This window comes from Crinia signifera, chromosome 4 (assembly GCF_055691185.1).
Source record: "Crinia signifera chromosome 4, ASM5569118v1, whole genome shotgun sequence".
In the NCBI taxonomy this organism is placed as follows: domain Eukaryota; kingdom Metazoa; phylum Chordata; class Amphibia; order Anura; family Myobatrachidae; genus Crinia; species Crinia signifera.
In genome coordinates, this window is record NC_139220.1 from 321,881,860 (window position 1) to 321,909,297 (window position 27,438).

General features: G+C 42.3%; 1 protein-coding gene across 1 annotated transcript; it reads left to right on the plus strand.

Moving 5' to 3' along the window:
- The first annotated feature begins 374 nt into the window (after positions 1–374).
- Positions 375–27,230, plus strand: LOC146072856 (uncharacterized). The gene is made up of 3 exons (XM_083180043.1): positions 375–505; positions 19,935–20,589; positions 26,971–27,230. The coding sequence occupies exon 2, from the start codon at positions 20,041–20,043 to the stop codon at positions 20,581–20,583; it is 543 nt and encodes a 180-aa protein (XP_083036169.1). The 5' UTR covers positions 375–505; positions 19,935–20,040; the 3' UTR covers positions 20,584–20,589; positions 26,971–27,230.
- The last annotated feature ends 208 nt before the right edge of the window (positions 27,231–27,438 follow it).

Consider the following 27,438-nt stretch of genomic DNA (forward strand, 5'->3'; position numbering starts at 1 on the left):
GGTGCTGCAGCAATCTACGCGCGTTCCCGCCCGTCCTTGAATCTTGGGTATAATTCCCATATGTTCTGACGAATCCCCAATATCCCATATGGATGATAGAGAAAACATCTCGGAGTCCATATGGGTTATTGGGCGCCCGCCTCAGTGCGGGGTCTTGCTGCCTTGTTGATCCTGAATAATGGATCCTGTTACTGTTCTCTTTTGAGTTACAGTTTGTATTTGCCAAAAACATACTTGCCCATTTGTTTGTGTTATGGGTGTGCTGGTTGCATATCACCACATTATATATGTTAACACATAGTTATATCATTTTCTCATATACTTTCCATTCCTTCGTGCACAGTTTTCATGTTAACTGGCTTGTGGGAAGGAAGTAGAGGGGAGGAGCCAGTACACCCAGTCAAAGAGCTTTTATGTGCCTGTCTCCTGCGGATACCTCTCTTCTCACATACGTTCTGACGAATCTCCAATATCCCATATGGACTCCCAAGAAAAAGATTTACCGGTAGGTAATAAAATCCTATTTTCAATGATGTATCTTGCAGTCGTGCTAGTCACATATCATGTCTGCAGTAGTGCTGGTACAAATGTCCCCAGTGTTTTTAGCAAGAAAATGTTTTTTTTTTCCACTTTCTGGAATGTATGGTTTTCGGAATAATTTGGATAATGGATATTTGGATAAGGGATACTCAGACTGTACCTATTTTCATGCTACACGTGTGAATAATGTTTAAGCATTACCTATAAATTATAAACTCCAAGCAGCATGGGGCAGTATTGCCCAAATTATTACTGAGCAAAATAACTACATTTAAAAAATGGAACAACCAATAATAATAATAATAACAAGAAGTCATTATTTATAGACTACAATTATATTCATTGGCCTTGGGAAAGAGTAATTGTAACAATGAACAGCTCTGGAATATAATTAGTCTACACCAGTGGTTCCCAAACCTTTTTGAACCACGGCGCCCTAGAATATCAGAATATTTTTCACGGCACCCCTAGGTCAAAAGTTTCTTGTTGATCATGTTAGAAAATATATAAAATTAAGTAAATTGTGTTTATATGTTATCCTTAGGATCAATTATGTAGTGAGGAACCAGATAAGCTTTGGTTTGCCCACATATTTCATGATTGGCTGCCACCAACTCTGCTTTTGCCTATAACTATTATGAATTTGTCTTAGACCACCAATCCAAGGCACCCCTTTAGGAACCACTGGTCTACACTCTTAATACATGTTTATTTTCCAATATAAAACTATATCTTGTGGTTCTAATTAGTTACACTGAATCCTGCTTCATGGGCACAACACAAAATGGAGTCATGTGGATAACATGGCTCCCAACTCTCTCCAGTTTATATAAACTTATCCAATCCTCAGGACAATTGCACAGTTTCCAATGTTGGGGATACTGCACATGTGTATGACGGGTACTGTGATTGCATATACCTCTACCTGATTGACGGGCAGAGCCTTGGGTGTGGTGAAGGTAATCAGGAAATGGGGACGTGTTTCCCCAGTGTGGTGACATCAAGGACTGCATTGCAAACTCGGTTTTGTTGGTCTCGCAAGCCGCCATAATACTGCAAGTCTGAGTAAGGTCCGACTATAAGGATTGTAAAGGCCATGGGGGGAGTGTTAGCGGCTGAAATGGACATGAAAAGGCAAACTGTCACAAACCTGGTTTGGATGGTTCCTGAAAGTACCTGCAAGCTCCAATCCCCAGTCTCCAGAAACTGTTACATGACCCAGCTGCAGTCATGTGCGCAGCCCCCAATCAGCAGTCACTGAGAGGGTCAGTCACCTGCTGCTCCAGCCCATAATCCTCTGCATCTGAGGACATGCTGGGCAGGTGTCAGAGGTTCAGAGCAGCCAGGAGAGCACTCTTCATTCCTCCTGGCCTCCCCCTGCCCAGTCCACCACTGGACAACCCTGTCATCCAGCTAGTCAAGCCACAGGGAGCCCAGAAAAGACAGCAGCGCGGCATGGGAGGGGGCAGTGCTTTCTGGCTGGCTGTGTGAGGACACAGTGTCACTGACTGAGTGCTTACACAGACAGCCAGGGAGCGCTCCACCTTGGAGGCAGAGAAGGGTATCCTTATTGGCTCCTGCATCTCTCTTGCTGCTGGCACGTGAACCTGCACCTTCTCCCCCTCCACCACTGAGGCTGCAGAGTCCTAGCTATGCCACTAGGGACGAAGCTTACGCAGAGCAGGACCAGAACATTGTGGGCGAATTTTTACAGCTTCTTTCTTCTCCCTACATTTGAGAAATCTCCATTATTCATTACAAGGCATTCGTCAGCCATGTGGTTGGATGAGAAGAGATCCTTGCAGCAGAGACAGCCATTGAAAAATGCTAAGTAGCGCTATTACAGTGTTGTTAGCCCTGTTATAGTTCTCTATCTATCTATATATCTATATATCTATCTCTCTATCTCTCTCTCTCTCTCTCTCTCTCTCTCTCTCTATATATATATATATATATATATATATATATATATATATGTTATATATATATGTAGCAGAAGACCGGCACTCACGAACGCGCCGCAGCGCTTGTAGATACGGTGCTTGGCTGGGTGCCCTCACTGGGGTAGTAGATACTTCATTTGGGAGGTGCGGCACTCACAGCATAAAAGAAGACGCAGTACACTTGATCAGGTGCAACGTTTCAATGTCCTTTATTTGGACATTTTCGTCAGGCATGTAAGACATTAAACGCATACAGATATATATACATCACCGTGTGAATGTGATCCAGCGTGACTCATGTCGCTGGAAGATGATGTCAGTCCCGTAAGACTGCGTGCTACCATCACCATGGATACAAAAAGTATGTACGTGTTTTGTTACTTTTTGTATCCATGGTGATGGTAGCACGCAGTCTTACGGGACTGACGTCATCTTCCAGCGACATGAGTCACGCTGGATCACGTTCACACGGTGATGTATATATATCTGTATGCGTTTGATGTCTTACATGCCTGACGAAAATGTCCAAATAAAGGACATTGAAACGTTGCACCTGATCAAGTGTACTGCGTCTTCTTTTATGCTGTGAGTGCCGCACCTCCCAACTGAAGTGTGTGTGTATATATATATATATATATATATATATACATACATACATACATACATACATACATACATACATACATACATACACACACACACACACACACACACACACACACACACACACACACACACACACACACACACACACACACACACACACAGCGTAGCCCGGCACAGCCTAATGTAGTTTGTAGTAGACTGGGTGCTTTCACAGAGAATAAATAGATATACACATCGGGTGTGCGGCACTCCAAAAGTAGTCAGATTAAGCAGGTAAAAGTATCCATTTATTTGCAACGTTTCAATGTCACCGAGACATTGTCATCAGAACTTTAAGCCTGAGAACAATGTCTCATTGAAACATTGCAAATAAATTGATGCTTTTACCTGCTTAATCTGACTACTTTTGGAGTGTCGGAAACCCGCTATATATATATATATATATAGATATATATATATCTATATAGATATAAATATAATGTGTCTCTCTTTATATCTAAGCAGATAGTCCAGCATTCGCATATCTTGCTGGGGTGCCTCCTTTGGGATTTTTGCATCAGCCCAAAATAATGCTGATTTTAGAAGTAGAACTCCACAGACTCATTAATTTAATAACAGTTTCTTATACAGTGCACACGGTACTTGTGTAGTACCAGGGCGCCCAATTAACATACGTAAGGAAATCACATCGCACAGCCCGTTTTAGTGCAGTGCGATCTCAGTAGTTAATATGGTATGGACGTTTGGCGGTTAGCGTAGCTGTGCTTTCTGAATAGGCGTAGGCTGCGCAAATAGCTTAGTCACTCAGAACTTGCGTAAGTGTTCCCGGTCCCTGTCAGATTCAGTCTGAGGTGAATAACTGACAGTGATGGCTGCATTAGGGAGAGCTGATAATGCGACTGAGGTTACAGTGATGGCAGGTGAATCAGTCACAATGTTCACCTTGCCAAATACAGAAGAGGAGGCTGTAATCTTTTTTCCAGTGCCACCAGTCGCTGCCGGTCACGCAGAATTGTGTCAACGGGCACCCGATGCGGCTATCCCTGAAGGAAAGCATATGGCGCTACCACACAAAGGCCTGCCGCAAAAAGGTGACCCTCAGAGTGGCACACTGGTTCCCGGGGTGCCATTTACCCTTCCTCACACTTGTCCGCTTTATCTATTCCTGGGCGGAGGAGATGAAGTGTGGCGTATTGTGACCAGGAACTGCACATGTCTAACAAAACCGCAGTGCAGTACAACGGGTTGATGCGGGGAGGCCTGCACTATGGACTTGATTTCCCAGTCCCATAGGCATATTGGTGGTTCCGGCATGGTGGTCGAAGTGGATGAATGTCTCTTCGTGAAGCGTAAAAATCATGTTGGAAGGATGCTGCCTCAGCAGTGGATTTTTGGAGGGTTATGCAGGGAGACTGGTGCCTGCTTTGATGGCCGCCATCAACGATTTCGTTGATCCTGGATCGATGATCTATTCGGATTGTTGGAGGGCCTACAACACGGAGCAGCTTCAGCAAGCAGGTTATGAGCACGCACGTGCGAACCATCGGTTCAACTTTGTGGATCCAGAGTCTGGTTCACACGCAAAACATTGAGCGGCTGTGGGGGGCATGTAAATTTGCGAAACATGCGCCAAAGAGGCATCTCCGGCAAACATTTGGATTCGTACTTGGAAGAGTTCATGTGCAGGAAGACTCTGGGTGCTTCTAATCCCTTTAGCCGCATTCTGTATGCTCTGACACTGCCTTCATAGTGACTCTATTAGTCTTCTTTTTTTTCTTCATTCATTATCTTTATTATTGTTGTTTCACTTGATTTCTGTGTATAAATGTAATTGTGTGATCTTTATGATTAATTATTCAGCAAATTTAAAGTTCGTTACATGTAAAGTAATCCGCGGAGCTCGCCACATTTCGGGCTCGGTGGCTCGCTGCGCTCGCCACACTATGTAAAATCAACTATATGCCGACGTGGATAGTTGGGGTATGAAAAGGTCGGAGGTGTGAGGTGCCATGGCATGCGATGCGATAAGCCCGGGGAGAGAGCAGTGAATAAATTACTTAGGAAGATCGCATTGCACGGCACTAAAAAGGGACATGTGATTTCACGCAGACTAGCCCACTAAGCAAACTGCTTAGTGGGCGCCCTGGTACTACACAAGTACCGGGCACACATATTCTGCAGCGCTTTGCAGAGAATATTTTACCAGTGGAGCTTACAATCTATATCCCCTACCACATGTACATGCACACACAGACATTCTAGGGTTAATTTTGTTAGGAGCCAAATAACCTTCCAGTAGATTTTTGGATTGTGGGAGGAAACCGGAGTATCCGGAGGAAACCCACACAAGCACGGGGAGAATATACAAACTCTGCACAGTTAAGGCCAATACACACACTACGATGTCTTCTTAATGATGATGAACGACCCCATTATAAATCACCTCCTGAACAACCCAGAACGACTTAGTTCAGGGTCGTTTAGGAGGTGAATCTTTTAACATCGTCTACTGTTTATGCTGTGAATGACGGACGACTACCAACGATGCGCGTACCCGTGGGTCGTTAAAGACCATAGACATCGTCAATGCATGCAGGTCAATTTGGCTATGGTCGTTAACATTGTTTGTTTTTTCAATAGAAAAAGTCCTGCATCGTTTGTGGTCGTTTGTCAGCCGTCGTGCACCAGCGATCACCTGCAATGCTGAGGTCGTTCATTTTCACTTCAAGGGTGAAAATGAAAGATGGTAGTTAACGATGTATCGTTACTGACACATCGTTGTGTGTGTATGGGCCTTTAGGGCCATGGTGGGAATCGAACCCATGACCTCAGCACTGTGAGGCAGAATGCTAACCATTACACCATCCGAACTGCTCATAAAGCAGATGTTACACTTCCTAAGAGTGGACAGAGTTTTACCTGTTTTATGAGTCTGTGGAGTGCTATTTCTAAATATATATTGCTCTCCGGCACTCCCAATTTCAAACAAGTGAAGCGCTCAGGTTCCTTCAACGAACCGTGGTTCCAAATAGCTTAACGATGAAGTAGTGGCACTCACGAGTCTTTGCAGCGATACAAACAAGTTTATTCCAACATGTTGTGAGTCCTTCCACTCGTCATCAGGGAATAACCACACAGTGCAAATAAACCAACTTAAATAGCATAAAGAACACACCCTCTCCAATCAATAAACCACCTGAGCTTTAACACCTTCACGTCGGCACACTTGCAGCTGTTAGGACAACATGCAGGAGCACAGGCGCTTCCAGGGGTCAGAGCCCGGCAGCAAAAAAATGTGAAAAAACATACATAAAAATTTACATAACAAATTAACATAATGTTACAATACAATTACGTATGAAAACATGCTGAATCTCACCAACAGGTAATCATTGTCATAGTAGTCACATAGCACATAATATAGTGTGTGTAAGTTTGAATGGCATAAGACTAAAACTACACATGACAGTTTCTAGTAGTGCACAGGTTTCTAAATAGGGGCTCAAATGAGATTATAGGAAACAATGTAAGCCTAGCTTTTCTTTGAGTCCCCTTGGTGACAATGTATCAAGTTTTGCTATCCAGCGGCTCTCCAATTGTAATAGGCGCTTGCCTCTATTACTACCTCTAACTAGAGGTGGAATATGATCAATGAGCCCTTCCAAGCTTCTACCTCTGCATTTGGGATATGCTTTTATCCATCTAAACCTGATCTCACCTCAGTTTGTATGGATTGTACAATAAGGACTAAACTGAACTACTATGGCTGAAGGTGTGGACACTGATTTGGCATTTTTGCACTTAGATTCAGGTGCTCTGATGTGGAAGCTGACAACATACGTTTTACAAGATTTTTACAGGATTATGTGATTAGCCCGGAGTGTGCTGATTTGTACAAGGAATGGTACCAACTTAAGAAAAGAGAGACTGATTTTCTGTATCATGGCATAACATTATCCGACTACCATAGACAGAAGCAAATTCCACGCGGCTTCCGAGTACGCAATACACCGACCATCGGATGCCACAGTGCTCCCTTTTGTAAAAAAGTGGATTGGGATACTAAATAAATGTTCTATGGACCTACTACTGGTCATCGAGGAGTCGGCTAAAGAACTGGCTTTGGTACGTGTAAAATTGGAAGTGTTTTAAAATGATAAAAAACCTTCCTTGCTGACTGACTTGGGCACAGACTGGGTTGATAAGATCAAGAAGAATATTATGCATTATACACAAGACCTTATTAAGTTCAAAAAAGACAAGTGCCGTAAGGTACAAATGGACTATAAGTCCAACTCAGTTTATCCTTGGCTCAATCCACAACGTTGAAGTGACTATAACATACGACAGAAGCAAGTACATAAACAATGCTACCATAAATGCAATGACACCAATTGGTCTCAAAGCGATTCTGCAACATTCAACCATCAGTGCCCCTTTAGGAGCTTGCATCAGGAACATCGGTACCCCTCCAGTTCCCCTGCCCTCCGGAAGAGGACGCGGCGGGGTAGACAAAACCAGAGGGAGAGGTCGTGCTTCTACAAAAAAAAAACAGACTGTTTAACCTTTAACCTCTCGGATACCCCTCTGTCCTAGGCTGAAGTAGGGGTGTTATCTAAAGGATTGACATTTGTTCCCACCACGCATCATGACCCTTTTCAATGGCAGGTAGAGACATTTCTTTAATGGATCTTTGCGACTTTAGGAGTTTTTTGGCAAGAATGAGGACTCTGAACATGTATCTACCGTGCCATCAGCTGTACGTAAGTTTTCACCTCGATCTACTTTTGACTCTCCTTCAGTTTCCCCTACGTAAAGACTTTTTCTCGGTTATTATTATCAGCTCCTGATGATATTATGTCTACCACATGTAATTATTCTAATTTATCTTTTGTTGAAAAAGCTGCATTAAAAAATCTGCAATCGCGGAAAGATGTTGTAATCCGATCGGAAGATAAGGGGGGATCTATAGTTATAAAACCTGTCATTTCATATGTAGATGAATGCTATAGACAATTACATGATAGATCGATCTATTTACCCTTAGATAATGATCCTACCATCCTTTTTAAAAGGGAACTAGATCTAGTTCAGATCTAGCCCAACATGGTGATATTTCTCAGGATTTATTAAAATAATTGATTGTGGAACACCCCATTGTGCCATTGTTCTATACTCTTCCAAAAGTGCACAAACGGCTGGTGGATCCTCCTGGCAGGCCTATCATCTCTGCCAGGGGGTCCCTTTTCCAGCCTGTTTCTGTATTTTTGAATAGTATGCTAAACCCATGTGTGCAGGTGATTCCCTCGTATCTAAAGGATACCAATGATTTGTTGAGGAAATTGAGTACTTTCAACACCAATAATGGGAACATCACCTATTGTAGTGATGATGTTACAAGTTTATACACCTGCATCCCACACCAGGCAGAAATGCAGGCTGTGGAGAAACTAATTACCGATAACAGGCTATATGTCGGTCCTCCGGTGAAGTTATTTCTATCACTGCTCAATTTGGTATTGACTAAAAATTATTGTTACTTCAATGGGCAATTCTACCTTCAGGTGTCTGGCTGTGCGATGGGGTCCTCCATGGCCCCATTGTACTCCAACACCTTCATGTGGTCAGTAGAAATGGCTTTATTTAAAACCATCATACACAATCCTGATCTGTAAAATTATGTTCGTTTTATAGACGATTTATTGTTAATTTGGTTGGGCCCTGAACAGACCTTGCCTGACATCTTCAACACAACTCTACTGGACACGTAGCCATGAGCCAAGAGTCAATTCATTTTTTGGATGTTAACCTGACTTCCAATAAAGGGACAATTTCCACCAAATTATATATCAAAGAGACGTATCGTAATTCTGTGTTCACACATGACAGTTGTCATCCGCTGCCTCTTAGACGCGGATTACCTTATTCACAAATGTTACATGTGAGACAAATTACCAGTGACCTTGATACCACTGTAACAGCTTTGGATGAAATGATTGTGCGGTTTCTGCAACAAGGCTATAATTTACATGATTTACTATTGGCTAAAAAGAAAGTGTTAAGTATCCCTCGCGGGACAGGTATTGCTGAGAAGGAAAAATCGGTGGCGCAGGGGAAAGTGATCCCTTGGATCAACCGATATAACACATCTAGTCCATCTATCAATAAACATATAAAAAAGCTATGGCTAATTGTCAACACCGATAAAGACCTCCCAAGCTTATTGAATACCCGTTTGATGCCTGCGTACTCTAGAGGTAGAAACCTACTTGACACGCTGGTTAAACTACACGTTACCGATTTGATGAAACCGCCGGTGCCTAACAACTTTTTGACCCGTCCTAATGGTTGTTACCGTTGTTTTTGCTGCACTACGTGCAACTCAATTGTTATCGGGTGATCCTTTTTTACATCCCTATAGTGGCAAAAGATTTTCCATTAAACATTTATTGACATGTACCACTAGGTTTGTAATATATTTGATTTATTGCCCCATGTGGATATATTTACATGGGAAAAACCGAACTACATTTGGGGAAAGAATGGCTAATCACTGGTTGTCAGTTAGAACAGCATTACAAGCTGGTACCAGTGACCAGCCAGTGTGATGACATTGTGCCCGGCTGGGTCATTCAGTATTGAGATTACGCACCAAGCTCATTGATCAAATTCCACCTCTAGTTAGAGGTGGTAATAAAGGCAAGCGCCTAATACAATTGGAGAGCCACTGGATAGCAAAACTTGATACCTTGTCACCGAGGGGACTCACATTGTTTTTACATTGTTTTCTATAAATACATTTGAGCCCCTAGAAACCTGTGCACTACTAGAAATTGTCATATGTAGTTTTAAGGTGCCCATACACACGCAGATTTATCTGCAGATCTGTCTGGTTGGAATAAAAACATGGTTATGGATGAGAGCAAATGACAGTTGACTATTTGCTTGGAAATGCTGGAAAACTGACAAACTGTCACTCATCCATAACCATGTTTTTGTTCCAACCAGCCAGATCTGCAGATAAATCTTACTAGTGTATGGGCACCTTTAGTCTTATGCCATTCAAACTTACACACACTATATTATGTGCTATGTGACTACTATGACAATGATTACCTGTTAGTGATATTCAGCATTGGTTTTATACTTTTATATGTAATTGTATTGTTTTTTTTATTTATTCTTCTTTATTGAGGTTTTATAAATTTCATGACACTACAAAAGACATACATACAATAAAAACATAGGTGTGATTAAGGTACATCCTTTATACATTATATATATTTATGGTAAGAAATACTACTACCAACATTATACACGGCTATCGGGCTACTTCAAGTCCAATGGTTATACATTTTTGAGAGTTTTTGCATATAATACACATAACAGTTATACATTATTTTAAATTCAGGGGTACGCCATCCTCTCTTATAGTCAGCTAGCTAGTTTGTCACCTCATGTACTTACCCAACTTGTGGGTTTGTACTTATAGCAGTCCCTTATATCTCTCCAGGGAGTATTTTATTCTCCTTTATCCTAACTTCCCCCTGTGAGGCCCTTCCCAGGGCATTTGTGGTCGCTAAGTTCATAGCAATCAAATATATATGTGTGCTTTACCCATCTATTTAATTCAATATATATGTGGATTGACCTTTATACTTAATTCGATTCTACTCAATAAACAAAACTTTACTTGTCTCACAACTTCTCTAACTTGGTGCATTTCCTTTTTACTTTCCTATTGTAGAAGGCAAAAAAAAAAAAAAAAAAGAAAAGAAAAAAAAAAAAAAAAAAAAGGGGAAAACATGTACGTGCTTTATCCATATATTTAAATCAATATATATGTGTGAATTACCCTTATACTTAGTTCATTACTATTGTACTATTTATTCTTAAAGTGACACTTTATACAAAAAAAAAAAAAAAAAAAAAAAAAAAAAAAAATAAAAAAAAATAAAACTATGTACGTGCTTTATCCGTATATTTAAGTCAATATATATGTGTGAATTGCCCTTATACTTAGTTCAATACTATTTTACAGTTTTTACTTTAATTGCCGCACGACATCTCTAACCTAGTGGACACCATTTTCACTTTCTTTTTTATAGAATACCTAAAGACGAACATTTATTTTTAAAGTGACATTTTATAAAAAAGAAAAAAAAAAAAAACCTTATAATACATATTTAAATTGTTTATTAAGTATTTATGTGAACACCCATCATACTACCAATTAATTAGTGTGGATTTTTTACTTTACTATACGATGAGATATACCACCTATCCCAAATATCATTAAATTTTTCTATCGCCTTCCTGGAGAGATACAGGTACTGTTCATGATTAGCCGTGTTGTTTACCAAGGATATCCACTCTTGAATTGGTGGTCCCCTTTTCCCCATCCAACTTCTCGCGATCGTAACTTTAGCAATTGCACATACATTTATCAGAAACTGAGCAATCCCTTTTGGTGTATCCCTAGGCCATACCCCCAGTATTGCCGATAAAGGTGTAACCTTATAACCACTCAGGCCTATATCTGAAAGTACTTCCTCTACCCCGTTCCAAAATTCCTGCAGGTACTCACATGCCCAAATCAGGTGCCAGAAATCACATTTTGGCAAACGACACTTGGGACAATTGTCCCCACTCCCATGAGAGTATCTATTTATCCTGTCCGGGGTCAGATAAGTGTAATACATAATATTCAATTGAACCTGGTGAATTCTGGGTGAGCTCGTTGCCTTACACATATTTTTGAGGGCATTACCCCATATTTCCTCGTTCAGTTCTGGTATATTCACCAGCCACTTTTGCATGCGCCTCTCACTATCATCCTTCTGGACAACAGTCATGAGATTTTTATAACATTTTGATACCAGCTTATCCTTCCCCATTATATTAATGGCCCTTTTAAGTGGGGATTCCTCAATTAGCAATAAAGTATGCCGTGAATACTGTGATGTTGCATTTCTCATTTGGAGGTATCTATAAAACATGCCCCTTGACAAGTCATACTCGGTCTGCAGCTGTGTATATTGCTTGAGTTCTTGCCCCTCAAATACTTGCCCAATAGAGTGTATACCATATTGTCCCCAGACTCTACTACCCTGACTGTCATTTAGTTTACTATATATCGATGTTGAAAATATATTTGTATCTGGGTCTAGACCTACATATCCCATTTTCCTATGCGCCCATTTCCATATATACCGTGCTTGTTTTATATAGGGGGGGGCTCTTAACGGATTTCCCTGCAGTAGCAGAACCTGCAAGGGAGTGTGGCCCGAACATATTCTCCCCATATACCCCTTGAGCTCCCGATAGTACTCATCTTCCCTCCACCAGGTAGCCAGCTGGGCCAATTGGGCCGCGTAATAGTATATTTTAAAGTTTGGTAACGATATCCCCCCTTGATTCTTCTCTTTGCAGAGCGTAGATAGACTAATTCGGGGTGTTTTATGCCTCCAAATGAATGCGGAAATCACTTGATTAATTATTAGAAAACTTTTTTCCTTAATTAATATGGGGGAGTTAATAAATATATATAACAGTTTAGGCAATATTATCATCTTTATAAGATTCGCACGACCAATAAGTGTTAACGGGAGCCTCTGCCAGTTTTTGCATCTACGCCTGGTCTCAGTAATGATGGGGTCTAGGTTATCTCCAACATAATCTATGGGATTCATCGTGACTATAATACCCAGATACTTCAATTTTGTAACATAAGTCATACCCCAGTTGTTACCCCTTATTTCACTCTCATCCTCTTGAGATATTAACAACTGCGACTTGCTACAATTTATAGTCAATCCAGAGAAAACTCCAAACTCCTTTATAAGGTCAATAGTTACTGGTAACAACCTATACCTATCCACCATACCGACCAGTAGGTCATCCGCATATAGCGAGATTATGTTATTATGAGCCTCCTGTGTTTGGCCACCTATCCCCAACGCAGATCTCAGTCTACATGCCAATGGCTCGATGGCCAGTGCGAATATTAGGGGCGACAGGGGACACCCCTGTCGCGTGCCCCTGAATAGGGGAAATGACTCTGACAAGTAACCATTCACCAGAACCCTTGCACGCGGAGCCTTATACATCAAAAAAATCCAGTTGACAAATTTCTCTCCAAAACCAAAGGTAATTAATACCTGCCTCAAAAATGGCCATTCAATCGAATCGAATGCCTTATTGGCATCAAATGAGGCCACTGCTGCTTTTTTATTGTTTATCACGGCCATCTGCAGGAACATATAAAGTCTTCTAAGATTGATATTGGTTGACTTACCACTCATAAAGCCCACCTGGTCAGAGTGCACAATCCTCCCCATCACACTGTTCAACCTAGTCGCCAAAATTTTTGCGAAAATCTTAACGTCAGTCGTGATCAGGGAGATTGGCCGATAAGAGTCAACCAAGCTCAAATCCTTCCCACTCTTGGGGATGACCGTGATAATAGCCTCCGACATTGAGTCAGAGAGCTGGCCCTCTAGCTCCATTTTACTGTACATTTGTAGCAACCGTGGTGCAAGGGCTCTGGAGAACGTCTTGTAGAGCTCACCTGGGATGCCGTCCACTCCTGGGGCCTTCCCACCAGAGAGAGCCCCAATCGCTGCCTCTATCTCACTTATGGAAAAAGGCTCCTCCAAGCTATTACTATCCTCTTCACCAAGCACTGGAATATTGATATCCGCCAGATATGCCTTAATTTGATTTTCGTCTGCAGTCAGGTAGGATTTATATACCTGGGAGAAATGTGCGCAAAAAGCTGCAGAGATATCTGCAGATGAAGTAACCAGTTTACCATCCCCCAGAACTATTCTAGTAACTATTGTTGATGGGTTATCGAGTTTAGACAGATAGGCCATGTATTTGCTAGGTTTATCAACATTTGCATAAAATTTATGTGAGTCTATCCTAATTTTATAAGTCATCATTGTTTGAAGGTGTGCCCTCCATTCTTGCTGAACCTTCAACCATTCTTTTTTAGAGCTTTCTAGTTGATCGATGATATATTGCCCTTCAAGCATTTCCACCTGCGCCTCCAATTTCACAGCCTTTTCGCGACAATTACTTTTAATGTATGAGATTTTTTTAACGTACAGGCCCCGTAGATAGGCCTTAAATGAGTCCCATACTACGGAAGGATTTGCCGTTTCAATGTTCTGTTCAAAGAACTCCTCCACCATTATTTTAAATTCCTCCTCCATCCCCACTACAGACACCCAATTCGGATGTAGTCTCCACAGCCTAATACTGGTTGGATTAGCTGATTCGATCATTATTTGAATCGGAGAGTGATCCGAGATGCCGCGGGGTAGGTACTCCACACTGGTCACTCTCGGAGTCAAATTTCTAGAAACAAAGACATTATCAATCCTAGTAAAGGTGTTATGCGGGGGGGAGAAAAAAGAAAACTGTTTTTTGCTGGGATTCTTTTCCCGCCATACATCCACCCAATCATATTCAAATACAAAATGGGACAATGTTGTTTCGTTATCAGGACTGGCACCTCTAGTTGTGAATCTATCTTTGCCCATGTTCATTATTGCGTTAAAGTCGCCCAGGCATACTACATAGCTGTCTGGGCGTGCCGCGGCGAAGTTAACAGCCAGTCTTAAGATATCCAGTGTAAAAGGGGGAGGAACATAAACCGCTAAGATACAATATCTATTTGTCTCCAAGAGACCATCCAAAAAGACATACCGCCCCAAAGGATCTATCTCTGAGGCAACCAGCTCAAACAGAGTTTTCTTTTTAAAAATAACGGAGACCCCTCGAGCAGAAGATGAAAAGCATGAGTGAAAAATCTTTCCCATCCAAGGTCGCCGCAATGAACCTGCCTTATCACCACTGAGATGTGTCTCCTGGAGACAGATGACATCAGCTGGTGCTAAGCGACATTGGTTGAGAACCAGAGATCTCTTAATTTTCTCTCCCATGCCTCTAACATTCCATGTCCTAAAACATACCATTGGCGTTATCTAGTGAAGAATACAGAAGGAGTTGACATCCCATATATAGAATTACCCCTCGCCGAAATCTGGCCCTTACCATCCAATATAGCTGCAGTTTTCCCCCAAATACACACCTATACAAAACATATAACACATACCCACCCTCCCCCCACCCTGTATCACCTACCCTTTTAGGCATACTTCAGACACCCCAATACCCCACCTCCACTCCCCCCTCCCTATTGGTCCACCAGGGCCAATATCCTTACCCAAAGGGAAAACAAAAACTTGTACTAGAGCCCTCACAAGACGTGTGTGACTCTCCGGCTTAGATAGAATTACATAAGAGAACTTTCCCATCCCCCCACCCACCGACCCATTTCTACAGGTATGATTACGATGTTATAACTTGAATCTCTGTAACAATATATTAACACAATATATAATTATAGCTACTATTCTGCTCTTGCTCATGCTAAATTTTAGCCAGTTGTATCTTGGCCGGATACGCTTGGTCCAGCCAAGCAGCTGCCTCCTGTACAGAATAGAAGAACTTAATAACATCGTCTGTAACCACACGGAGCTTGGCTGGATAAATCATCGAGTAGTTGATTTTCAATTCTCGCATTCGAGCTTTCACTTCTCGATATTGTGCTCTGTCCTTTTGGATCTCATATGGCAGATCCGGGAAGACCGAGACTTTTTTCCCTCCATGTTTAAGATCTCCCATGTCACGGGCAAGTCGCAAGATTCTGTCTCTGTCCTTCGACAGTAGTATTCTTGCTATCAGGGTTCGAGGGGGGGCACCCGGTACCGGAGCTCTATTTGGTACTCGGTGGGCACGCTCCACCACAAATTGTGGGGACAGAGCCTCCAGGCCAAATGTTTGTCTGAGCCAGTTCTCTACAAACTTTTCTGCCGAATCACCCTCCACTTTTTCATCAAGCCCAACGAACCGTAGATTATTGCGGCGCGAGCGCCCCTCCATGTCGGACAGTTTATTGCGCATTTCTTGCATTTTCTCGGCCATGATTTTAATTTGTGCCTGCATAGGAACCAAATTATCCTCCACCCCAGAAATTCTAGACTCCGTTTCGGTTACTCTAGTACGAATTTTTTGTACATCGTCCCGGATGAGCATAATGTCTGATTGGACCTTATCGATTTGACCCGATAACCTGGTTTCCGATGCACTAATCGCCTCCAATACTTGTGCTAATGTTATATCTTGCTGTTGTGGAGGGGTATTACTCTTTGTAGGAGTGGAGTGGGGGGTACTGTCACGTGATGGTGGAGGGCCCTGTGCTTGAGTACGGGCATATTTCTCAAGCCGAGCTGCGGCTGTATTTTGGGTGGATTTACCCATTAAGATCAGCAAGTGGTGGCTTCCTGCTTTTCTAGCAATATAATTGCACCTACAATTTCTTATGCAATGCTGTCTTCACCACACACACTAATACACTTTATTCAAACTTATACCAGTTCCCTCCACGTTGTTTATGCAGTCCTACAGCAAAGCCTTAGATACAGTCTCTTTTATAACAACGGTTTAGCCTCATATGAGCAGAGCTTATTTGTGCCCAACAGACAGTTATTAATGTTGTTTTTTTTTTTACAATGATCCATTAAATGTGTGTGGACTTATTCAGCAAAAACAAATGTCCCACTGTACTTCACCTGGGTTGTAACCATAAATGACTCACCACTCCTGTAGCTTACTTGTTTAGGAATATTTGCAGGAATTATTCCATTTAAGTGTGTGTAGACTTATTCAGCACAAACGAATGTCCCACTGTGCTTCACCGGGTTGTAACGCTAAGCAACTCCCCGCTCCTGTAGCTTGCTTGTTAGGACTTGTTTGCAGAATATGTTTCACCACATCATCACTTCAATCGAACAATCACCTCCAATTACTGCAGACTTTGCCGCCATGCTGGGCTGATATCGGTACCTCCGTTAGGTGTGGATTACTGTATCTGGCCGCCCGCTTTGCCTCCTCCACTCCCCACGCCGGACTCCACGTGCAGTCCTCTTCTCCTGAAGCCGCGCGCTTCCAGCGCGTCACTGCCTCACACCTGCACACACGCGGGCTGCCACCGCCGCCAATCTTCGGAAGGTACAATCCCTTTCTGCTACACCCTGGCCCCTCAGCTTGCTCACCAGGTCAGCCTGCTACTCGGGTCAGTTTAGTGGGGGAGATGGGAGAGAGTCTCACGGCTGGAAACCATAGACGCCGGAGAGCACATTCACCTCCCTCACGTGCACGCCGTCGTGACTCCTCTATGTAATTGTATTGTAACATTATGTTAATTTTTTATGTATGTTTTTTGGCTGCCGGGCTCTGACCCCTGGAAGCGCCTGTGCTCCTGCATGTTGTCCTAACAGCTGCAAGTGTGCTGACGTGGAGGTGTTAAAGCTCAGGTGGTTTATTGATTGGAGAGGGTGTGTTCTTTATGCTATTTAAGTTCGTTTATTTGCACTGTGTGGTTATTCCCCGATGACGAGTGGATGGACTCGAAACATGTTGGAATAAACTTGTTTGTATCTCTGCAAAGACTTCTGAGTGCCGCTACTTCATCGTTAAACTAAATATATATATATATATTATATATATATATATATATATATATATATATATATATATATATATTACACACACACACACATTGCAAACAATATAGAAGGCACTCAGGAGACTGATAAGGTGAATGAACATGAAAAACTATTTCTTTAATGCCAAAGTTTCGTGGACCGTGTCCACTTACTCAGGGCTAAAAACATATCACACTGCCAGATATTTATACATACATACAAATTACATATTACAATAACTTACCTCCCTCTGTACTGTACACCATGGGTGTGGTGCCCGGCTCCGTCCAGCCTTGCAGAGCTCGGTGCTGGTTATGGCCTCTAGAACCTGCTGAAGTGTAATTTCAGGGGTCCTCGTGGGCTATTGCCCTTGGAGGGGGTGGTATGTGGTGGGGACGAGGGTGTTTGTTAATTGTTTCTGGCTTGTGCGCAGGCATATCTTTCTAGCTGGGCTGCGGCTGTAGTATTGCTAAATTTTCCCCAGTATAACTGCCAATTGCGGTGCTGGTGTCTCCACACACACACAAAAAAATGTCATTATTACACTTCTGTACTATGATGCTACAGCTGCGTTATACAGTTCTATTTTAATGGCAAGCTGAATTCTACAGTTTAGATCCATGAAGGGCTTCAGGAGCCAGCACAATCTCGCTGGCAATCTCCCTTGGCAACAAATACAATGTCCCGCTCTGTCCAGATGGTACAACACAGCCCTCTAGCCCTCAACACTGAACTGATCTTATCCGCTGACAAAAAACACTGACTATGCAGTTTAAGAATAAAGGTGGGTACTTGTGTAATATCTGGGAACCCGATTTTGTCATTGTATTGCATCGCATGCAATATAGTGGCATACAATTCATGCAATGCGATTTTTCATTGTAAAGACCAGATTTTTAATTGTATAGTCACCCATGGGTGATTTCATACCCCCACTATCCAACTACGCACGGAGTCGATTTCATATACTGTGGTGAGCGCAGCGAGCCACCGAGCCTGAAGCGTGGCGAACGGACGCAGAATACATGTAAAGTAATCCGCAACCCCTCGTGCGGCTCGCCACGCTTTGGGCTTGGTGGCTCGCTGCGCTCGCCACACTATATATAATCAGCTCCATGCTTAGCTGGATACTGGGGGTATGAAATCACCCATGGCTGTCTATACAATAAAAAATTGGGTCTTTACAATGAAAAATCGCATCGCATACCTTAAGTAGTGGCATGCAATGAAAAATCGGGCGCCCAGATAATACACAAGTACCTAAAGGTGCAGGTAAAGACGCGACTTATGCCCCGCAGCAGCCTCTTGGTAATAACACCTTCTCCTGCGGACTACAACAGCCCACTACTTCCAGGCGTCTGACGCTGTCTCCTGCTGGCACGACCACCTAGCTCCTTTGGGCTATTTTACATGCTCCGGCTCCTGCCAGGTGGCGAAACCCTGCACGGCAAAGAAGCTGAGCCGCACTCAGAAGTTTTCATTGGTGGGGATGGCCACAGCCCGGCTGCCGTCCCTTCCAGTGGTGGGATCCGGTTGCAGCCGTGGCCGTCCCATGTGAATGGACACAATCGTGTCCATTAACTACTGTGTGTGGCATGGGGTTTCGCTGCCTGGCAGGAGCCGGAGCGTGTGAAATAGCCCTTACAGAATTAATGTTCCTGCTGGCTGGTAAGCAATGTGCTCATGAATCCTCAGAGATGACCAATGGGCCCTCGGCTCCTTTGCGTGGCAGCTCGGGGGAGCGTTACACAGCAGCGGGTGCAGGTATTGTCTGCTTTCCCCTCACGTCGATGTCTGTCTGTGCTTCCCGCCCTGCAGCTATTAGGATGGGAATATCAGCCAGGGAGCTCTTGCTTCTACTCCAGGACAGGCCAACCTGTGGCTCTCCAGATGTTGTGAAACTACAAATCCCAGCATGCCTTGCCACAGTTTTAACACTCCCTTATAGCAAAACTGTGGCAAGGCATGATGGGGTTTATAGTTTCACAACATCTGGAGAGCCACAGGTTGGCCAGGCCTGTTTACTCGCACGCTGGCAAGATCATGCCCCTAGCGCTTTGCAAAGAATTTAATAAAAAGATGCTCGGCTCTTACAATCCCGCTATAGCATGGCAGGACTAGAAGGACTGTTTAACGCACAAGGAGGCTGGATGTATGTGGACACATCTGTACACGAATATATAATCAGTGACTGATACTTGTTATTGTGTATAAATATATGTCTTATACAATAAAAGTAATGTTATCCTGGTAACCATTATGCTTTTATATATTAACTTTCTTACAGGGCACATAAGGAGCAGGATTTAAATTAAGAGTACGTGGAAAGGGACATCATTTTCTGGATAGAATAAACCTTCAGCAACTACTGTAATTTGTTTCTCACCTCATACATGATGAGCCTCACAGGAGAGAAACCACATGTGTGCTCTGAGTGTGACAAAGGCTTTACATGTAAATCACAGCTTCTCATACATCAGAGGAGGCACACAGGAGAGAAACCATTTACATGTTCTGAATGCAGCAAATGTTTTCCCCAGAAGTCCGAACTTGTCCAACATCAGAGGAGTCACACAGGAGAGAAGCCATATAAATGTTCTGAATGCAGCAAATGTTTTTCTCAGAAGTCAGATCTTGTTATACATCAGAGGAGTCACACAGGAGAGAAGCCATATAAATGTTCTGAATGCAGCAAATGTTTTTCTCAGAAGTCAGATCTTGTTATACATCAGAGGAGTCACACAGGAGAGAAACCATATAAATGTTCTCAATGCAGCAAATATTTTTCCCACAAGTCAAATCTTGTCCAACATCAGAGAAGTCACACAGGAGAGAAGCCATATAAATGTTCTGAATGCAGCAAATGTTTTTCCCAGAAATCACACCTTGCCCGACATCAGAGGAGTCACACAGAAGAGAAAATAAAATTGCTATGAATGCAGGTAGAGTGTTACTAGAAAGACCATACTGATCACTGGACTTGCTGTGAGGGCCTGAATGCAGCGGGTTTCATAAGTAAAAGAACATGGATCACCACAATATGCATTCTATGAATACAATTTTTACTTTGACAAGTGTTTTTTAAAATCCGTCCTGATCGAGACAGGAGCGGTATGACAAGTTGACTTGGGGGCATTTTCTTAGGGACGGTCTCTTTCTTAGGGAAGGTCTCTTTCTTAGGAACTAGAACTGCAGTATAACTACAGACAGAGGTGATGGGGCTGCTTGTACTGTAATTTACCGCTGTTCTACCGGTGCCGGTAATGAGATCTGTAATATATAGCTGTTCTGCTCGTACCGGAACTGAGATCTGTAATATACAGCTGTTCTGCTGGTACCGGTACTGAGATCTGTAATATACAGCGGTACTGAGCTATGTAATATACAGCTGTTCTACTGGTGCCGGTACTGAGATGTGAGCTGTTCTGCTTATGTCGGTACTGAGCTCTGTAATATACAGCTGTTCTGCTGATGCTGGTACTGAGCTCTGTAATATACAGCTGTACTGCTGGTGCCGGTACTGAGCTCTGTAATATACAGCTGTTCTGCTGGTGCTGAACTCTGTAATATAGAGCTGTTCTGCTGGTACCAGTACTGAGATGTGTAATATACTGCTGTTCTGCTGGTGCCGGTACTGAGCTCTGTAATATACAGCTGTTCTGCTGGTGCCAGTACTGAGCTCTGTAATATACAGCTGTTCTGCTGGTGCCAGTACTGAGCTATGTAATATACAGCTGTTTTACTGGTGCCAGTACTAATCTCTGTAATATACAGCTGTTCTGTTGGTGCCGGTACTGAGCTCTGTAATATACAGCTGTACTGCAGGTGCTGAGCTCTGTGATATACAGCTGTTCTGCTGATGCCGGTACTGACCTCTGTAATATACAGCTGTTCTGCTGGAGAGAAACCACATGTGTGCTCTGAGTGTGACAAAGGCTTTACATGTAAATCACAGCTTCTCATACATCAGAGGAGTCACACAGGAGAGAAACCATATAAATGTTCTGAATGCGGCCAATGGTTTTCCCAGAAGTCAAATCTTGTCCAACATCAGAGTCACACAGGAGAGAAGCCATATAAATGTTCTGAATGCAACAAATGTTTTTCCCAGAAGTAAGATCTTGTCCTACATCAGAGGAGTCACACAGGAGAGAAGCTAAAAATGCTGTGAATGCAGGTAGTGTTACTACAAAGACAAGACTTATTAATCTTTTGAGTCACACTGAGGGCCTGAATGGAGCATATTTCATATATAAGTAAGGTAACTTGTAACACCACAATATGCATTCAATATGTGTAAGAATTGTTTTACATAAATCAGTCCTGATAAAGACAGGAGCGGTCTGACAAGTGGATTTAGGGGCACTTTCTCCCTGGGACGATCTCTCGGTTAGGAACTAGAGCTGCAGTATAACAGACATTGGTGATGGGGCTGCCGGTACTGAGTTCTATAATTTACAGCTGTTGTGCTGGTACTGAGCTCTGTAATATACAGCTGTTCTGCTGGTGTCGGTACTGCGCTCTTTAATTTACAGCTGTTCTGCTGGGGCAGTGCTGAGCGCTGTAATATACAGCTGTTCTGCTGGTACTGAGCTCTGTAATATACAGCTGCTCTGCTGTTGCCAGTACTGAGCTCTGTAATATACAGCTGTTCTGCTGGTGCCGGTACTGAGCTGTGTAAAATACAGCTGTTCTGCTGGTGCCGGTACTGAGCTCTGTAATATACAGATGTTCTGCTGATGCCTGTACTGAGCTCTGTAATATACAGCTGTTATGCTGGTGCCGGTACTGAGCTCTGTAATATACAGCTGTTCTGCTGCTGCCGGTATTGAGCTCTGTAATATACAGCTGTTCTGCTGGTGGAGATACTGAGCTCTGTAATATACAGCTGTTCTGCTGATGCCTGTATTGAGCTCTGTAATATACAGCTGTTCTGCTGGTGCCGGTACTGAGCTCTGTAATATACAGCTGTTCTGCTGGTGCCGGTACTGATCTCTAATATACAGCTGCTCTGCTGGTGCCGGTACTGAGCTCTGTAATATACAGCTGTTATGCTGGTGTCTGTACTAATCTCTGTAATATACAGCTGTTCTGCTGGTGCCGGTACCGAGCTTTGTAATATACAGCTGTTCTGCTGGTGCCGGTACTATGAAAATCCATATATATTCAATCCGATGGAAAATAAGCAAGTTTCACAGTTTACGTAATGTGTCCGCAAACTTTTACCTTTTATTCCTAACTATGGGCATACAAATGCGTAGCGCCACGTAGTGTACCTTATCAGCGTATCTCACGCTACACCGATACCCTTATAGTGGGATCTTTACCTGTACAAAGTACTTACACACACTTTCAATATACCATGGATTGTTTCTGTAAACACTACCGCTTATTGCAAATAAATTAAACGAGAATTCAGTAGGGGAACAAAGTCCTTATTCATGTATTTAGTCCCTAATGGACACAAAGGGGAAACAAAATATAAAGAGATTACACAGTATACAATCTTTATACAATGTAACAATAATAACAAAAAGGGGGGAAAAAATGCAAGTTCAATCACCTACAATACAAACTACACAATACATAGAGTACAGTTACCGTCTCTCACTCACAAGAGCCACCCCGGACCAGGGATCTATATCCGTCTAAGTGCAGTAAAGATTAAGGTCCTTAGCCCGGGCGCAGCAATATATAGGGTCCTGACAATGGGATACAATAAAGTTCTAAATTGGTCAAGAGGTCAGAATTCGCCTCTCCTTATTTGGTACAGTAAGGATGCACAGCTGGGTCTTTCCTCAAGGCTTCGTCATCATGTCTTGCGGTCCCTGCTGTGCAACTGGTTTCAACTGGATTCCTTCTGTTACTCATTCCTCATGGCAATGTATAATTATTGTATGTAATGTCCATAATTTCTGAATGATATATGCTGCATTTTCAAAACTAACACTTATTACACAGATACTGAACATGACAAGGGAAAATTGTGTATTATTCTTAATACTGTGTTAATGTGTTGCGATATTGTACCATATAACTATATTTTATTATTTAGGAATGTGGAGTATGAATCTGTGTATTAGTATAGCTGCCACTACTTTCACACAATTCTCCTACTCGCCTCTGTATGCTCTTTGCTTAAATATGCGAAAGAAAATGGCGGCCATGAAATGCTAGCGCAGTGTAGATGCAGTCCGACTTTGACAGTACCGGGGTCTGTACTTTACAGCTGTTGTGCTGGGGATAGTAGAAGGAAACACTGATTATCCATTATAGAGTTCCTGGAGCTCCTCTCAGTACTGGGATTGTGTTTCTGACAGGCAGATCTATGAGTTCCGGATTACAGGCAGGGGAGAAATTCAACCTTTCTGGGCCCCATAGCAAAATCTGTAAAGCCCCCCTCCCCCTGACTCCTAGGCTTTGATGCTACAATGCCCCTTAGAAGCAGCAGAGAGGGGCAATGTGAGAAATAAAGGGTATTCATGGAAAAAGAGAATGAAAGAGTGACGGTGTCAGGGAGAAAAAGAAAGGAGCAAGAGAGAGAAGGATCACACCGGATAGAACACTACTTGACTACAGGGCGGCAGTGAAAGCATAGACAAGGAGATAGACAAATGAGGGCATGGGTGGACCGACGGATAATGTACCATATGGGAACTTTGTTAATCTGTTCATCAGTGCTGCCAGACATCATATGGGGGTAGGGAAGGGAGAGGGCATGGCCCATATAGATGGGACAGCACCATATGGGGTAAATATGGGCTGATAGACAGCACCATATCGGTGCGTGGGCGGGAGGTGACATAGACATGGCCAGACCGTCTAACTATACAAGGTGAAGGGGATAGGGGTTGTTGGACCCCACTGCATCCTCTAAAATGTATTTGTTTCATCATTTGTTTCATCATTTGTTTTATGTGTAATCACTGCTGCTATGCTTGGTTTGGGGTCTGGCAGTGTAATTACTGGGAGGGAGGTGAAGCTGCTTGTTACGGTATCCAGCAGTATGGCTGCCCCGGATTGTGCATGTACAGTGCCACCTCTGTCAGTCACACAGCCCCATCGACACTACTGCAGATGCAGCCATGCTTCCAGATTCTGCAGGACAAGCGTCTCCTCCCTGCCTGTAATTACACTGCCAGGCTCTGAATCTGGCGCGTCAGCAGTAATTACAAAGGTTGAGCAGAAGCAATGCTTGTAGATGTATACACGAACAGCAGATGTGCTTTTGCAGCTAGAGCCTTTGTGGCTGCACAGAGGAATAGCAGATATGCTTATGATTACAACAATATGTTGAGCTGGACATGGGAATAGTAGGCGTGCTTTTGACTACGGGAGTGCTTTGAGCTTTGACACAAGAATAGCAGATGTGCTTATGACTGCAGGAGTGCTTTGAGTTGGACACAGATATAGCAGATAGGCAGTTGTGCTTTGAGCTGGGCACAGGAATATCAGACATGTTTACATGCTGAAATGTGTCTATGTACATGAAAACAAGTATTCACTTATCTGCTTATTACTTTTTCATAATTACTTTTTTGTAAAATATTTTTACAGGTTGAGTATCCCGTATCCAAAATGCTCGGGACCAGGAGAATTTTGGATAACGGATTATTCCGTATTTCGGAATATTTTAATATTTTAATGATGTATTTTGAAGTATCTTGCATTTATGCTGTATAAACACATAATATACACACAAATATATTTTATTACCACATAAAATACACACAAATATATTTTATTTGTTCAAAAAACAAGGTTTCAAAACGTGAAACAAAATGTGTGTACTATCTCAGCACTGAATTTGAATGCCAAGCAATCATTTTCTTGTACATATATAGTGCCAGTTACATATGATGTCCTCAGTAGTGCTGTTACAAATGTCCCCAGTGAGTTTTTAGCAAAAAAATATTTTTTTTTCACTTTCTGGAATGTCCGTATTTCGGAATAATTCGGATAACGGATATTCGGATACGGGATACTCGACCTGTATTTGGTTTTACATTAAATCATAACATACATTTCACATTTGTAATAATGAATCAACAGTCAATAGTTTGATAGCTTGAGTGGGGATGAGTGATAGCATATATAAAATTAATAAATGTTGTAAGGAAGGGATAACAATTTGCCAGCCTGCTGGCTTCCTGGTCATACACCGTTCTCAGTGGCCTTCCATAACTCAACCTCTAGTCTTCATACCATATTTGAAATAGTAAATTGGCTGACTAGTTCTTGAATAAAATTTAGCTTCAACAAGAAAATTAATACTAAAGGGTGGGGGTCGTGGAAGAGGGAAAAGAGGGGGTCAGAAATCTCAATTGAATAACAGGAGATATTGCAGTCTATATCATCATATTGAACCACTTGTCTAAGTGCAAAAGGTATATCAGCTGAGAGAATATCATATGTGATTGCAGGTTCGGGAAGTTTTATGCTGAATATTGCGTGTTTCTCTGAATAGAGGATATAGCCCTTAAAGCAGTGGTTCCCAAACTGTGTGCCGTGGCTCCCAGGGGTGCCGCGGAGCACTTGCAGGGGTGCCCTGGGTTGGTGGTCCAGGACATTCAAATTATATATGGTCAATGTAATGAGGAAAATCAGTACTTGTGACTTCCAATTATAACATATGTGGATAAACAGAAGTGAATCCTGTTCCTCACCACATAACTGGACCTAAGGAGGACATATAAGCGCAACTTAATTTAATATTTTTTTCTGTAGTTCTTGGTATCAAACTTTTTCCCAAGGGGTGCCATGGAAAAAAATCTGATACTCTAGGGTGCCGTGATCCACAAAAGTTTGGGAACCACTGCCTTAAAGTATGAACAAAGTAAAACAGCATATCAGTTAGTACCTTATTTCTAGAGTATCTCTGTGTTGTCCTCCTAGATCATAGCAATTTCGGTAAATCTAATCATTCTGTAACTGGGTGTCGGTCTAGGGATTCTAGAGTTTTATTTTGGGTGACCAAGGTTTTAGTTCTGATGTATGGTTCCCATTTCCTCAAGAAGGACTTAGTTAGCGATTGAGTGGATTGTATATTGTTATACCTGTCGAAAGTCATACAGCTATTTAATAATTCTTCCACGTCCGTTAAGTTTGGTTTATGGCTGGTGATCCAAGACTTCAATATGGCCTTTTTTGCCGCTGTAAAGAGTACTGTCAGAAATGGTATGAGATGTCATTGGCTATTACTTAACTGCTATGTGTCAAAGTTTAAGAATATTACTGGTATGGGATGGAGTGTAACTTTTAGGGTAAAAAAAAATTCTATATAGTGTATAATCTTGAACCAAAACTTTTTTATGTGTCCACAGGCCCAGAAGTTATGAAACAGAGACCCAGAATAATAGCCACATTTGAGACATCTTCCCCTCTCATTGGGATCAAAGTAGCTTTGCTGTCTCTGCGACAGGAAAGCTCTATGGATCGTCTTATAATGTGCCTCTTGCAAGGCTGAGGATTGAAGAATTTTCATAGAGGATTCGTAGTACTTGAAAATATCCAGTACTTGTAGTGTCTTGTACCCACGAATCCTTTGTCTTATCTTGTAATGTAAATTAAGAATTCTTCTGCATCTCTGTGTAAATAAGTTTTGATTTAAAGGTGTCAGTCTGGATTTTATTTACAAGAAAAGAAGGAGAGGAGAAGCGGTTGCGTGATTCGATGCACACCTGTTTTTGTCGCACTTTTAATAATCAATTTTAGTGTTTAATAAAGTTTTATTAAAAAATGTCCCTTTGTTTTTCTTTTATTCACAGAAACTCCGGGTCATTCAACAGTTA

Excerpts from the sequence above, each read along its gene's own strand:
- LOC146072856 (XM_083180043.1), top strand. The coding sequence starts at position 20,041 with ATGATGAGCCTCACAGGAGAGAAACCACATGTGTGCTCTGAGTGTGAC.